This window comes from Silurus aristotelis, assembly GCF_946808225.1.
Source record: "Silurus aristotelis genome assembly, chromosome: 19".
Classification (NCBI taxonomy): Eukaryota; Metazoa; Chordata; class Actinopteri; order Siluriformes; family Siluridae; genus Silurus; species Silurus aristotelis.
The window spans coordinates 5,501,472-5,515,061 of NC_139592.1; the positions used below are offsets into that span (position 1 = coordinate 5,501,472).

A 13,590-nucleotide genomic window follows, 5' to 3' on the forward strand; every position below is an offset into this window, starting at 1 on the left:
ACATCAGAAATAATAATTTGAAATTCCAACGTCATCCAGACATCTGCAGCTACTAAGGCCGTGTCCACACTAATTCTTTACTTCACTAAAACGTTTCAAAGCGCATATTTTCTGTTTTGTATCTCTCACCTCTTCCTGAATGGCAAGCGGAAGTGCAGCCAAAAATTCACGGCTGACTTCGGTGACCCCAGAGCCTCCTCCTAGTACAGCGGTTGCTGAGGTGGACATTGAGGAAGACACTGATGGGCGAGAGGGGGGTCGGATACCCAGTTGGTTCTGCAGCACCTCTCGACGGATGTCCTCTGGCAAAGCAGCCAAGAAAGAAGGATCTACACCTTCTGGGAGACTTATTCCTATGAAACACAGAAATGAAAGCAATTTGGATCGAATTTACCACCATAGGGTTCTTCACCTTTCTTTATAAATCAAAGTTCTATACTCCATATTAACTGTAAATCTTGAATATATATCCCACACACACACACACACACAAAATATTTCCTGGAAAGTTTCAAGGTCTGAAAATTCCCAAAGCTTCTCTTAAAACCATACCTGCAAGTGGATCATCCTCCACATTGCTGGTGGAGGGAAGAGGCTCCTCTTGGATGGCCTGGGACTGGCTATCAGCACTGTCACTCCGAGGCATAGTCTCACCAGGGGAGGACACAGAAGTTGATCTATGAAGATTTAAATGTTTGTGATGAATGTAAAATCTCAGATTGACCTCAAGTAGTCCGACATGGCCTGTAAGGTTTCTTACCCTGTATCTGCATCAGTTTGCCGGTCAGTGAGACCACTTTCACCACTTCCTGACAGCTCTTGAGACATGTGATTGGGCTGGGCTGAACTGGAGGCAGGTTCCTCCTGCGTTGCCGAGGCAGGGCTGCTCGTATCCATGGGTGATCCCTCTAGCTGCGATACCACTGGCACAGGCTCGGAGCTCTCTGCTATATCTGGGCTCAGAGAGGCTGAGAAATGAGAACAGACACAGACATAAATATCACTCTTTTCCTAACACACCGATTGTGGGTTTTACAAGCTTCGATACCTTCTACAACAGTGTCCAAAGCTGCTCCTCCTCCCCTCTCCCCCCCAGTGGAGGCAGGTGACATTTCCATCTGCGAGGCTTCTGCTTCACAGTTTGACCTATCAGGAGCCGAGATCTGAGGTACAGCTCCTGCCAGCACTCCAAGAGAATCAGCACGCGAATCAGCCAGCAGGAGCTCTGCGATTGGCTGATGTACTTGCTGACTGATGGCAGTCTCTAATGAAACCAAAGCCTGCTCATGAGGGGCGGTCGGGGTGACGTCCCCAGAAGGAGGTGCTGTAAGAAAGCCCTCTGCGGAGCGAGGCGGATCCAGGCATGAGGACACCCCACCTTGGGCTCGTTCGCCCTCTGCCAAGACGTGGAATATGTCAGTGGAACGTTCAGAGATTGTTTTACATGCAAATCTGATCCGTTATGCATTTTTAAATGGGGGGCTCAAGGGCTGCAATGAGGAAGGCAGTAAGTTGTATAGTTATCTCCTCCTAGGGCTGCGCTATCCTGATCCCCAACAACACAACTTACTACCTCACCACAGCACAGCCAGAAAGACAAGGCAGTAAAAATTGGACAAAAAGTCACACGCACACACGCAAAAAACCATTTGGCCAGAACCATTACAGAGACAGGTGGCGTGATGAGAGTCGGTTCTGTTGACGAGCGATTGCCGTGGGAAAGACAGTAGGCTGTATAGTTATCTCCCAGATCTGGTGTGATCCTAAAACTATACAAACTACTACCTCATCCCACAGCCCGCAGAAAGACTCGCACTGCTGATTCAACATGGATGCAGCAGCAAGGTGACTTTAAATCTAGGCTTTTGATTTTTAAATAACTCAACACTTTGCAGCCAGAAAATAACTCGACACATGCAAAAAACCTGACTTTCTGAAATGAATGTAAAAGTAATTAAAGTACCTGCTGAGTTTTCTCCAGCTCCATTAACAGTCCCTATCGTAGTACCCTGGAAAACACAGCAGGAAAAAAATAAAACATTCAGATATCAATATATACTGCATATGACCACAAGGGCCTCTAGGTCTGCGCTCTGATTAAATATTGATCATTCAATCTGTGCCAGCAATCCCCCTGCACTCCTTCCCCTCTCACGAACCTGCAGTGTTTGCTCCCTGCTCTCATCTCCAGCTGAGGTGCTCCTCTCATTCTGCTTGGCTTCCTCCTCCTCTGCCAGCTGCCTCCTCCGTTTTTCCCTGCGTTCCTCTAGCTCTTCATCACGCAGACTCTCTAGGTGTTGCAATATAGGGACCTTCACCACTGATGCAGAAAGAATAAATAATGCAATTATTCACGCAGCCTCAGAAAAAACAATTACTCTTATTTTCAATGATATTCCACTGGAATGTTTTTACTCAATTTCTTTCATAACCAAAAGCACAATAGATTTATCTTCATTTATGATGTGCACAAAAAAATTGTTTAATTTATTTATAAAAAAAAAAAATCATAAAAAAAAGGTACACAAATAGAAGCATAATTTTACAAACAGCCCGTCTCATTCTCTTACCTGCGACACAATCGTGCATGCTTTCTGCATCCAGCACTTTACATTCATCTGTCCATCTAGTTAAGGCCGTAGGAATACTTGAAAGAGTGCCTAAAGAAAAGAAATTGAATAAAATTTTATACATTTATTTGTATAGCGCTTTTAACAATGGACAGTGACGCAAAGCAGCTTTACACAAATAATGTGGTAATAGAAATTGTATAAGTTTGTTCCTTATAATTGTTAAGTTTGTCCCTAATGAGTGAGCCAGTGGCATCTGTGATGAGAAAAAATTCCAGAGGTGGCACGAGAAAGAAACCTTGAGAGGACCCAGACTCAAACGGAAAACCCATCTTCATCCGGGTGGCACTGAAAGTCCATTCTTTACTATGAAAATCCTAAAAAAGCCACACAGTCTAATATATATTTTTTATTTGTTGTGATCACGACTTGTGATCATAAACATTGTTTCCTCGTGGCCAGTGGTTAATTTCTGAGTATTCGGCATAAGGAAGTATCGTGGTTGTGGTTATTATAGAACATGCTCGTACGGCAAATATACAGTCAAAGTGTTATGCTGAGAAAATTAAGTCGGGATCATGACAAAAAAATAAATAAATAAAATTATAATGCATGGCCTCTTGGGACTTCCGTACATTACGGTTTATCATTGTTGGGAAAAATTTGATCAATAAACTGGAGACACTTCAGAACTGGGTTAGTGTGTTTATAATACTGCTTAATTATTACTCACCAGCTTGGCCACCGGCGCTACTCTGCTCGTGGAAGAAATCGTCCAGGAGCTCGTCGTCAGAGCGGGCGATGATATGCACATCCTCATTGCCAACCAGCAGACGGGCGCGTCCACGGGACTGCAGAGGCAAAGAACTTGACAGCTGCAGGATGTCTGCTGCTGCACTGGGACCGAGCAACCTGCAACATAGATTCAGTCAGAAAACAGTGCACATAAAAATAATGTAAATAAAAAAAAACACTAATTCGTGTAGTTATTAGGAAATTATTTACTGAAATCACATCACAAAGTCTTTAATGATTATGTTCCTTTAAATAAGTCCAAATTGTTTGGTTTATTTATTTGGCATGTTTCCACAGATATGTATATGTACATTTGAGTCAATATGTCTAAAAAAAAAAAAAAAAAAAAAAGGGGTGTAGTGATACACAAAATTCACGGTTCGGTTCAATTACGGTACAGTGTGGGGGAAGAAACGGAAAACATTAAATTGCTTGTCCAGTTTATTATAAACATTTGAACGTCCACAGTTTTTAAAACAATTTTTAAATAAAATACCTGCTCTGTTAAATACCATATAAAATAGAATAAATCTAATGAAATGTAATACACTTATTATATTGATTAAAATTTAATAATGGGCACCATTAAATGGATTTAATAAAATTGAATGAATGGAAAAATTGTATCCAATAGTTTAAATTTTTAGACCCCATTTAGGTAATACAGATGTGTATATAAAAGGGTAAGGGAGCTCAGGTATTAATGATGTTAAAATGATTGCATTCGGGACAAACCTAAAGCCCTGTACTGAAACGGTTCGGTGTGAATACGTGTACCGTTACACCCCAAGTGAAAAAACCCTTTATATATAAAAATCACAATTTCCATGATATGCAAGAACAGCGACAATTTAACACCGCAGTACTTCTTAAGAGAAATCTCTCACCTCTGCAAAATGAGTGGAGGGTTGGGCTGGCGGTTTCCTGGATAGTGCACATGGATGGTGTGGCCTGTGTTAGCGGTAAGCTGGCGGAGGGTACGCTGGCTGCGGCCCATGCCCTGAGTCAAGCGGCTACTGGTGCTAGTTCCACCCAGTGTGAGGGATCCGTGGTCAGCATGGCGCACCATCAGTGGGTGTGAACTAGGGATGTTTCCTGGGGAAGGAGGGATGTCAGCTGTGGAGGAAAAAAAAAAAAAGATGGAACCCCTCATTAGACGAAGATTCAAGCTTAAAAGACGCAAAATTGCGATTGCAATGCAACTTCACAGCAATTAGAAAACTACTGACCAGAATTGGAGAACATGTTGTCGAACTCGATGATGAGGTCATCATCTCGATCAAATCTCTCAAATCGTATATGTGGGGCTGCATTAATATCGGGAAAATCTTCATCCAATTCCATCTCTGAGCCTTCGTCATCATCATCCTCATCTCCCTCTTCATCATCCTGGGAGGAAATTCAGCAGATTTAGAGCAAGCAAAAACAAGAGAGGAATAAACAAACACGCAGAGAATTACACAGTCTTCCAAACTCATACCGGATCTTCTTCTTCCTCTTCCTCCTCCTCCTCTTCCTCATCCTGACTATCTTCATCTTCGTTACTGCCACTTGAGTCTTCTTCCTGAGTGTGTTCTTCATCCTCTGGCTCCAGGATGTTCATGGAATCTAAAATGATGCAAAATAATTGTAAAACTAAAAATGTTAATATGAATATCTTTTAATAATTACAGAGTTAGAACTGATTGGCCAAAGAAACAGATTTGGCACTATTTTTCAGAGAAACAAGAAAAACACTGTCGCTATATTTTACTTCCTTTAACAAAGACTTCCCTTAACTTATCTGTTCAAATATTCTGTATTCTTTAGTCCAATAACCCTTTATAACTTGGTTGAATTAAAAAAATTGTTAAATTGCAAAACTAACCTTCTCTGTTGGCCTGCAAAGTAGAGGCTTGGCTCATGTTGGAAGGAGCTTCATCCATAAGAACATCTTCCTGAGATTCTTCGTCTCCAGAGCGACCAACTAAAAGATCACAAAACACAATTTGGTGAAAACGTTTCTTCTACACCCATTTCACACTTTCAAAATTGAAAATCCGAAAAGCTCACCGATGATTGCACTATTTACAGTTCCTGCATCCCTTTCCAAAAGCTCATCTATTAGATCTACCAACTCATTCTCCACCTGCAAAAGCAAATATAAATAAACCACAATCACAAAGAAGGAAAGAGAAACTCAATTTAAAAAGACAGAGGCCGCTAAAAAAATCAATAAATTAAATAACTAGCTGCTATGGACTGTATAAAAATAAAAATAATTCACATACTTGCATAGCCTGAGTGCTGAGCACCTCTGGCTGCCCAGCAATGACCACAGTGTCCCCTTCTGCCTCTCCATCCATCAGATCCCCATCTGTAGCCTGGCATTGGTGACTATTTTCCACTGGTTCTGCCTCGCCTGCCTCTCCTGTGGAACAAACCATGTTAGAAGCTCCTGTTAAAATACACATCCTGCACCCTCATACTTTCCTCGATTGTAACATGGATATGAACATACAACAGACCCTGCTGACGCAGCAAAGGAGTAAGGAGAAGGTATGTCTAAACAGAGAATAATACCAAGAACTCTTTGATCTTTTCTAAATAATCAAGTCACTTGGCAAACACTTGGACAAAAACCGAGCATTTCACCAAAGTTAGATAGAGAAAAAGAGTAGATTTCTGTGCATCATCAATTAGTAGAGGTGATATTACCCATACTTATGCTACTGATGATTAGAGGTCGATTATTTATTTTTGTCAATTAATCGGCAGCGATAGTTTTTCCAGGTTGCTGGGGAGGCTGAGAAGGTCCGCTGTCATTATACAGTACAAGAGCAGTAGGAGAGCATTGTCTAAAGACAAATCACTGACATAACGTGCTGTTTGTTGAAATGTCCTTTTTTAATTAATTTTGTATGGAACTGTATATTTATTTGGAGTGTTACTTTTTGTTTTAGTTTGACTGTGTCTTTCATTTTCTCCCCTCAATATATATTAGCATTCATCACATTTTGATGAATCAGTCCTTTTTTTTATTTTACATGGAGTGGCTTTTTTTTTTTTTTTTATCAGCTGATTAATCGGTTATCAGCAAGTACGATCCAACCTAGCTATCTTTAAAAAACATTTTCTGTTGACCTCTACTAATGATTCTAAATATTTGCTGACTGGTTTATCTTCTAATCGTTATTACTTGAAAGAACATGTTGTTCATATGGCATATTCAGTTATTGGGGATACAGTGTTCCATATCATCATGCGAAAGGTGGCAGATCTGCGTTTATTTCCCCATATATATTTGTAATGTAGCAATACTAAAAGTACATTGGGGCTTATATAATGCAGTTACCTTGATCCTGTGTGTTGCTGTTGCTGTCCCTGGCTGTGCCCACAGTGTCGTGCTCAGTCTTGCTCTTACTAGAGCCTCCTTTTCCTCCAAACAGGCTGCTGGGCTGGTTGACAATGCGTGAGAGCGTCTCTAACGGTTTAAGGGCAGCGTTGACTGTGTTCGCCATGCTAGGACTATAAAGAGGAAGTAGGGAGAAAGAAGAAAAAAAAAAAATAATAATGTTACCTTAACTCCTTTCTGAGACACACAGACATAAACTAGGATTAAAGTTAAAGAAATTGAACAGTGTTTAAGAAGAAGAAGAGATGTGAGATGCAGCACCTGGACAGGTCGAGGCTGTGGGGAACACGAGCGAGGTCGTTAACCAGGCCTTTCTTCAAAAAGAGACGAATGATGTTGTTCATGCCGTTATGCTGAGTCTTGGCAGTGGCTGTGCTGTAAAAGCTGGAGGTGGAGGGGCACGACTCCATAATGGTGCTGATGATGCACATCACCGCCTGAAGCCTGCAGTGAGGACAGAGGGACAACAAAGCAAAAGTAAGCTACAGGAAACTCAGAATGCTGACCAGACCTTCTGAAAGAATTCTGCACAGGAACTAAAAACTGTGTGTAGATTCATGTCTGGTTTGATCCTTATTTTATCTTTAGTTTTAGTATTGGTTTCTAGGCTTCTGGATAATTTTCAAGCTGTCAAACATGCACAGAATATGAGTGACTGATTCCTCAAATAATGAAAACAGCTGTGCTTGAGAGACCAAGAATTGTTTCTATCAGGATTAAAATAAAACTAACAGCTGTGCACATCCAGCACCACTGTTTTTATATAAAAAATAAAAAAAGTTACATGCAAAAGTATACAAAGACAAATAACATTTCAAGCAATTGATGTGAAATAAGAGTTTTATGTTAACAGTTTGGAATCAAACTCTATACTGCATATATGATAAGTCGTCACGTGTTTGACTAGAGCTGTAACGATACTCAATTCACGCTTCGGTACGTAGCTCAGTTTTTAAGTCAGGGTTCGGTTCAATTTCGGTACATTTAGAAGGTAGAAATGCAAAATGTATTTTTTTATTAACGCAATTTATCATTATTAACATTTGTAAACAAAAGTTTTAATTGTATTTTTTAAAAGAATAATTTAATGGCAGTTTGGTTCAAATAAGACAATATATAAAAAATGAAATATTACAATTATTGATTGGATAATTGATTAAATTGACATAAAATGTATAAAAAAAAAAATAAAAAATTGACATCTGTAAGACCCAACTTGGGTAATACAGATGTGCTGTATGAACAATGCTCACGTAAAAAGGATTGCGTTGGGTGCACTTGTGTGCTGCACCGACCCGGTTCGAATGCGTGAACCATTACACCCTTATATTTTCAACTAATAGTGCCTGTTAGACAAATGCTATTAAACCCTGATAGACTCACCGGGCATGTTTCTCGGTGCCCTCTGCCATGGCTAATGCTCGGCTCAGTGCAGCCTTCACCTCATTGACCAGGGTTACCTGGGCCTCTGTGCCAGTGCCTGCTGCTGCCAAGCTGGCCAGGAAGAGGCGTGCAAGGGCAGGGGTGTCTTTATCCTCAGAGTTCTGAGTGTGTGGGAGCAGATGATCCAACACGAACGCCAGCACACTGCAGTCCTGCGAGCAAACACAAAGACACAAAACAGAGTAATTAAAAAAGCAGAGAGGGAAAAAAAAAAAATAGCATCTGAGAAATTATGTAGTGGCGGGGCTGGGCATTCAAGTGCATGCAGCTCTGCCAGGTTCCACCAACCTCTTTAATGAGCTCAGACTGGCCAGCGGTGTAGTTGTAAGTAGCAATAAGCGTGGCAATGCCCACATAGGAGCGCACCAGCTCGGCTAGCAGCCTCAGAATAGTGGAGGTGGGCATCAGAGGTTTGCTGGCTTTGGCCTTTGCCGCCCTGCTTTCTTCAGAAGAGCTTCCGCGGTCACCTTCCTGCTCCTTTTTCTCTTCACGCATCTCCTCAGGAGTTGAGGCTAAAAAAAATTGCCGATTGAGAGTCAGAAAAAAAATTAATAAATAAATGAGTGGACATGACGTTTTCCAAACAGAAAGCTATAAATTTAGATGAGAAAATGTTTTTACCCTCTCCCTGTGGTGTTCCAGACTGGGAGGACTCTGCAACTGCACCATCAGCAGCAAATACCTGAGTCTAAAGGGGGCAGGAAAAAAAATTAAAAATAAAAGTCACTTATTTTCACATGCAGAAACAGAGTTGGGCAAGGCATCATACTGGATCCTTGTGTTCGGTCATTGGAAATGAAACCGCAATTTAAGAATGACTAAAGGAGTCTGCTAGTATTTACATTTAAATTAAGCAAATGAACAAAAATTACTTTCAGTTCAGAAAATGATCAGATTTTTTATTTCTATATACAGAATGTTTGTCAGCCAATAAAACAAACCCGGAAAAAAAACGACCTACTACACCGATCAGGTGTTACATTATGACCACCTGCCTAATATTGTGTTGCTGATTATCAGTGTTATTCACTTCACAAGTCATAATGTTTTAAAGTCATGGTCATGCCCGGCTAATCGGAAAGGTAAAGCACAAATTCTACTGAATGATGAGTGAGATTTTGTGCTCACATTTATGTGGAAAGCGGACTGAGAGTCAAAGTCGCTCCCTTGCCGGGTGAGTCTGTACTGCTGGTAAACATCATCCCCAACATCCTGCAGGATTTGGCAGAGATCCTGACTACCAGGGACTGTCACCAATCGTTCCTCTCCTCTCTCTGCTACATGGAGGAGCGATGAAACAAAAACAGCAAAGGTATGAGCAGAGTAATGGGTGTGCATCAGCAACATATAGGAACAATGCTGAAAACGCCGTCTTACCTTCCTCGGGGGCATGGTATGCTGCCAAGGCGTTAAGCATGTCGTAGATGACCTCTTTAATGGTTTCCGGGATTTGTGGCAGCGGAGACAGCTTCAGAGGTGTTGTCTTCACCAACTGCACAGCGTTAGGACCCTTAATTCTGAAGTTCTCAAATTCGTCATCTGAAGCTAAGGCAATATGAGGGTAAACGCTTAATAAAAATAAATAAATTATACGGAAAAAAATAAATAATAAACTAATTTCGAGCAAGCACAAAGTAAAAACAAAATGCAGTAGCATTATATGGCTGCTCATGTATTTCTTTAATTGTTAAATTATAAAAAGTAATTAAAACATTTTCAATTAAAAAAAAAAAAAAAACCATTAAAACAATTCAGCTTTGTTCAGGAGCAGTTTTTTGTTTAATCTCTTGCTTCTCCTGCATAACCGAAAATAAATAAATAAATCTCTCACCAACAAAACACACCACAAATAGACATATTGAACAGATCTAGCGATGCGCCAGCAATCACTGATTTAAAAAAGGGGGAAAAAAGCCTGACTATAACTCTCGTACCTGTTCCGGCCCCTCTTGGAGCTGGGAGAGCGATGCGCACACAGCTGTTGGCAGTTTCGGTAAAAACTTCAGGGTTGCGGCAGGCCGCTGGTCCCAGCACTCTCAAAATGTAATTAATCTCCCGAGAGCCTAAACTACCAGACACGACACCAGACGTGGTGCTTCCTGCTCCACTGGTCACTGCAGAACGGACCACCTGAAACAAGGCCAAATTCAGAAGAAAAAATAAATAACTTGAAGACGAAGCACACAGCGGCTTTGAATTTTTTACGCTGACCTTGCTTTTTTTTAATATTGGCCTTTTGATTTAAGAAACTAAATGAGTGCTTTTCTTTAAAATAAAAAAAATAATAATTTGACGTTTTTCGTGAATTAGATTTTATATATTATTTTAATGTAAATTGGTAATGTTCACAAATGTTAATAAATCGTGTTAAAACAATAAAAAAAAAAAATGACAGTAATTCACCTTTTCCATGGTGTGGCGCAGTGTAGCCGGGTCCTCGATAATGTGGCGGAAGAGCAGAGTGACGAGCGGTGTGAAGCCGTTGAAACCGGAGCTTTGGGTTAGGCCCAAGATCATGCGTGTGCTCTTGAGCTCGGCAAACATCATGGCGTAGTGGTGGACACGTGTAAGGCGCAGGCACAGGCGAAGTGTGGCGTGCAGCGTGTCTGGGTCCACAGGAACACTGATCATGCTGACACAGGCACGGATCAGGACCGTGGTCATCTCCTCGGTTAATCCCTGCACTACAATGCTACTGGATCCAGACGTCGAGTCCTGAGACGCAGCAGGAACAGCGGAAGCAGATGAGGAAGACAACTCAGTTTCCTCCTTAGGGGGTGCCATCTCGACAGCTATGGAAGCCGGATCTGTATCAGCAAAGAGACTCAGCATTAACACAAACTTTATAAGCATAAAACACACCATCTCCAAAGCTTCAGTATTCTCAGAAACGCAGGAGCCCAGGTTTGGTTCTTACCCATGTCAGCCTGGGTCTCTTCACTCTTCAGTCTCTGCTCATCTTCTCGTTCAGAATCGGCGGCATTGCCGGTTTTGCTGGGTTTAGGCATTCGAGGTATTCTCTGCACTGTCAGCATGACAGGTCTCCTGTTCCCTGTCTCCTCATTCACCTGCACAATTTGGATAGAAAATGTTTGTTATAGATTGGGGAAATTGATCAGGAAAATATTGACTTAACATCGATTTAATAAATTCATGAAACTAAAGAGTCTTTAAACTGATTTATCCTTCGCATGCTGAGACCAGCATGACCCGTTAAACATCGCACAGCAGCAACTGCATACATAAACATATTTGACGTTATTAAGTCAGCAAATGCCTCTAATCTCCAGTGTAAAGTCAAACAGCACCCCTAGAGGCTGATCTTGTAACGACAGTGGACCAGAAGCACGATCGGTTTGGATAAATTGGTTGACCTCTAAATAAAAGCTAACGGCAACTATATCTTTGCATTTTAATAAAGTCAGAAATTAATAAAGCATAATTGAATGCCTGTAGTCTAGTACAACCAAGCACAAAAAAAAATAAAAAATACATATATATATATATATAAAAAAAATAATATAATAGATATATACAGCATGTATTCAGAATTATAGCATAATAAATATCACAATCTTTAGTCACCTGAACCATGGTGTTGAACTGTACAGTGTATCTCCTACGGCCTGCGGTGAAGCGGACACTGGTCTCGCCTGCCCTCCAGGCCGAGTCGATGGTGCTGTTGTTACTGGCACTGTAGCTGCACCAGCGGCCCGAACGATCATCAAACCACCGCCAATTATTTCCATTGGGCTGAAGGTACTGGTGAGAGAATCAGTTTATTATGATAAATCAGTCGCACCATATATCCTGTACCATAAAAAAGGTAATCTACATATTAACTGCACACACACCTTGCTCATCTGTGATCTTCGTTTGGCAGAAACAGCCATTTTCTCATAGAAATCAATGAGCAGGAGCACCGGAGTGATCCATCTACAAAAATGTAAGTTTTAAACGCTAAGGAATCCAGAAATAAAGTGCAGACGTGTAATTATGACGTTAGGAGAAAACCAGATTGTCCAAATAACACCAAGTGGCGCCTGTTTGCATGAGCATGTAATGGCAACAAAAGGAGAACGAAAAACAGTAAAGTAACATCAGATAATTGGGCGTTTGGAATGAGTAGTGCACACACCCAGGTGACCACATTTCACTGTTTACAATGTTAGGAGCAACACTTAGCAAATTTTGTTTAACTTTACACAAGTGCTTTAACCTCTGCCTTTCCCTCTATTGTGGCCAAGGAGTTTTTAATTGTTTTTACTCCTCAAACTAGTAACATGTGTGTGTCCTTCTATCCTGGACGACTTCCACAAACGTGACTCACTTCGGTGTCTGAATGTCTTTCTGCTCCTTGGCTGCCTGCAAGCAGGGCTGAACCACCTCCAGCAGCTTAATCAGCACCGTCAGCACCCCGCTACTCTCCACAATCCGTGCACACGACAGCTTCAGCTCCTGCAACACGACAACGTTTAAGTCAACGATCGACATACACCTTGGAAATCATATTTATAAAATATTTAGAACAGGAAACAGAAAATTGCAGTCTCATGTACCTCGAAGAGCAAAGTGAGGAGAAGAATACGTGTGGCCAGGTTGGAGGCCTGGGGCAGCGTTGCCATCTGTTTGGTCCATTCGGAGACGGTCTTCGTGTCGCTGGTGGTAAGCGGTACAGCAGCTTTTATCAGCACGTCGGCAGCCTCCCACACCTAGCGCACAGACACAGGGTGGCAGATGCTTACTCATATATATGAATCCATACGGGTATATGCAGGTGCAATGTCATTGTTCTCCTCTCAAAGTTTTATCAAAGAGAATTAGTTAAGTTTCTACTTAACCAAACTCTAAAGTTAAACTCAGCCTTAAAATAAGCCAAGCTAAGCAAAAATATATCACACAGGGTGCACTGTGAATGACTAACCTCCCCAAAGATAATATTTAAAATAAAATTTCAATGAAAAAATATATACATTTTTTTAAACCACTTCACAGCTATCACACACACCTGAAATTGCTGTTACTGAACTGTAAAATAGAGGTTGACTGACTAATTGGGTAATCGGCACCAGTAGTTTATGTCTAGAACTATCAGCAAAAATACAGACAGTTTTTCCGGGTTGTGTTAAACAGTACGAGAGTGGCCTCTAGAGGCAAATTACAGAGGCCGCTTTTATCAATTTGGAGTGCTACTTTTTGTTTCAGTTTAAATGCGTCTTTTTTTTTTTTCAATATTTATGGATTTGTTTTTTTAATCCAGTATCCATTTTTAAAACTATCAGATGATTAATCGGTTTTCGGCAAGTACAATCCATCCTAGCTATCAGTAAAAATCGGTCGACCTCTTCAGTAAAATAACACCACTAAGAGAACATTAGGTTCCAGGTA

The 13,590-nt window shown here is 41.0% G+C and overlaps 1 protein-coding gene across 19 annotated transcripts in view; it reads right to left on the reverse strand.

Annotated features, from left to right (window-relative positions):
- The window catches only part of huwe1 (HECT, UBA and WWE domain containing E3 ubiquitin protein ligase 1), a 50,345-nt gene that overhangs the window by 12,459 nt on the left and 24,296 nt on the right, over nt 1–13,590 (reverse strand). For all 19 annotated transcript variants that reach the window (XM_083521076.1, XM_083521083.1, XM_083521079.1 and 16 more), the window contains 28 exons: nt 12,762–12,914; nt 12,533–12,660; nt 12,057–12,138; nt 11,788–11,964; nt 11,120–11,270; nt 10,606–11,009; nt 10,137–10,332; nt 9,580–9,747; nt 9,331–9,479; nt 8,824–8,890; nt 8,491–8,714; nt 8,143–8,354; nt 7,021–7,203; nt 6,700–6,872; nt 5,636–5,775; nt 5,418–5,493; nt 5,233–5,331; nt 4,846–4,973; nt 4,595–4,754; nt 4,253–4,481; nt 3,304–3,482; nt 2,571–2,660; nt 2,160–2,320; nt 1,964–2,009; nt 1,049–1,396; nt 761–968; nt 553–677; nt 130–353 (listed from right to left, as the gene is read on the reverse strand). In XM_083521076.1, the coding sequence (XP_083377202.1) occupies nt 130–353; nt 553–677; nt 761–968; nt 1,049–1,396; nt 1,964–2,009; nt 2,160–2,320; nt 2,571–2,660; nt 3,304–3,482; nt 4,253–4,481; nt 4,595–4,754; nt 4,846–4,973; nt 5,233–5,331; nt 5,418–5,493; nt 5,636–5,775; nt 6,700–6,872; nt 7,021–7,203; nt 8,143–8,354; nt 8,491–8,714; nt 8,824–8,890; nt 9,331–9,479; nt 9,580–9,747; nt 10,137–10,332; nt 10,606–11,009; nt 11,120–11,270; nt 11,788–11,964; nt 12,057–12,138; nt 12,533–12,660; nt 12,762–12,914 (4,680 nt within the window). The remainder of the gene's footprint in view (nt 1–129; nt 354–552; nt 678–760; nt 969–1,048; nt 1,397–1,963; nt 2,010–2,159; nt 2,321–2,570; nt 2,661–3,303; nt 3,483–4,252; nt 4,482–4,594; nt 4,755–4,845; nt 4,974–5,232; nt 5,332–5,417; nt 5,494–5,635; nt 5,776–6,699; nt 6,873–7,020; nt 7,204–8,142; nt 8,355–8,490; nt 8,715–8,823; nt 8,891–9,330; nt 9,480–9,579; nt 9,748–10,136; nt 10,333–10,605; nt 11,010–11,119; nt 11,271–11,787; nt 11,965–12,056; nt 12,139–12,532; nt 12,661–12,761; nt 12,915–13,590) is intronic.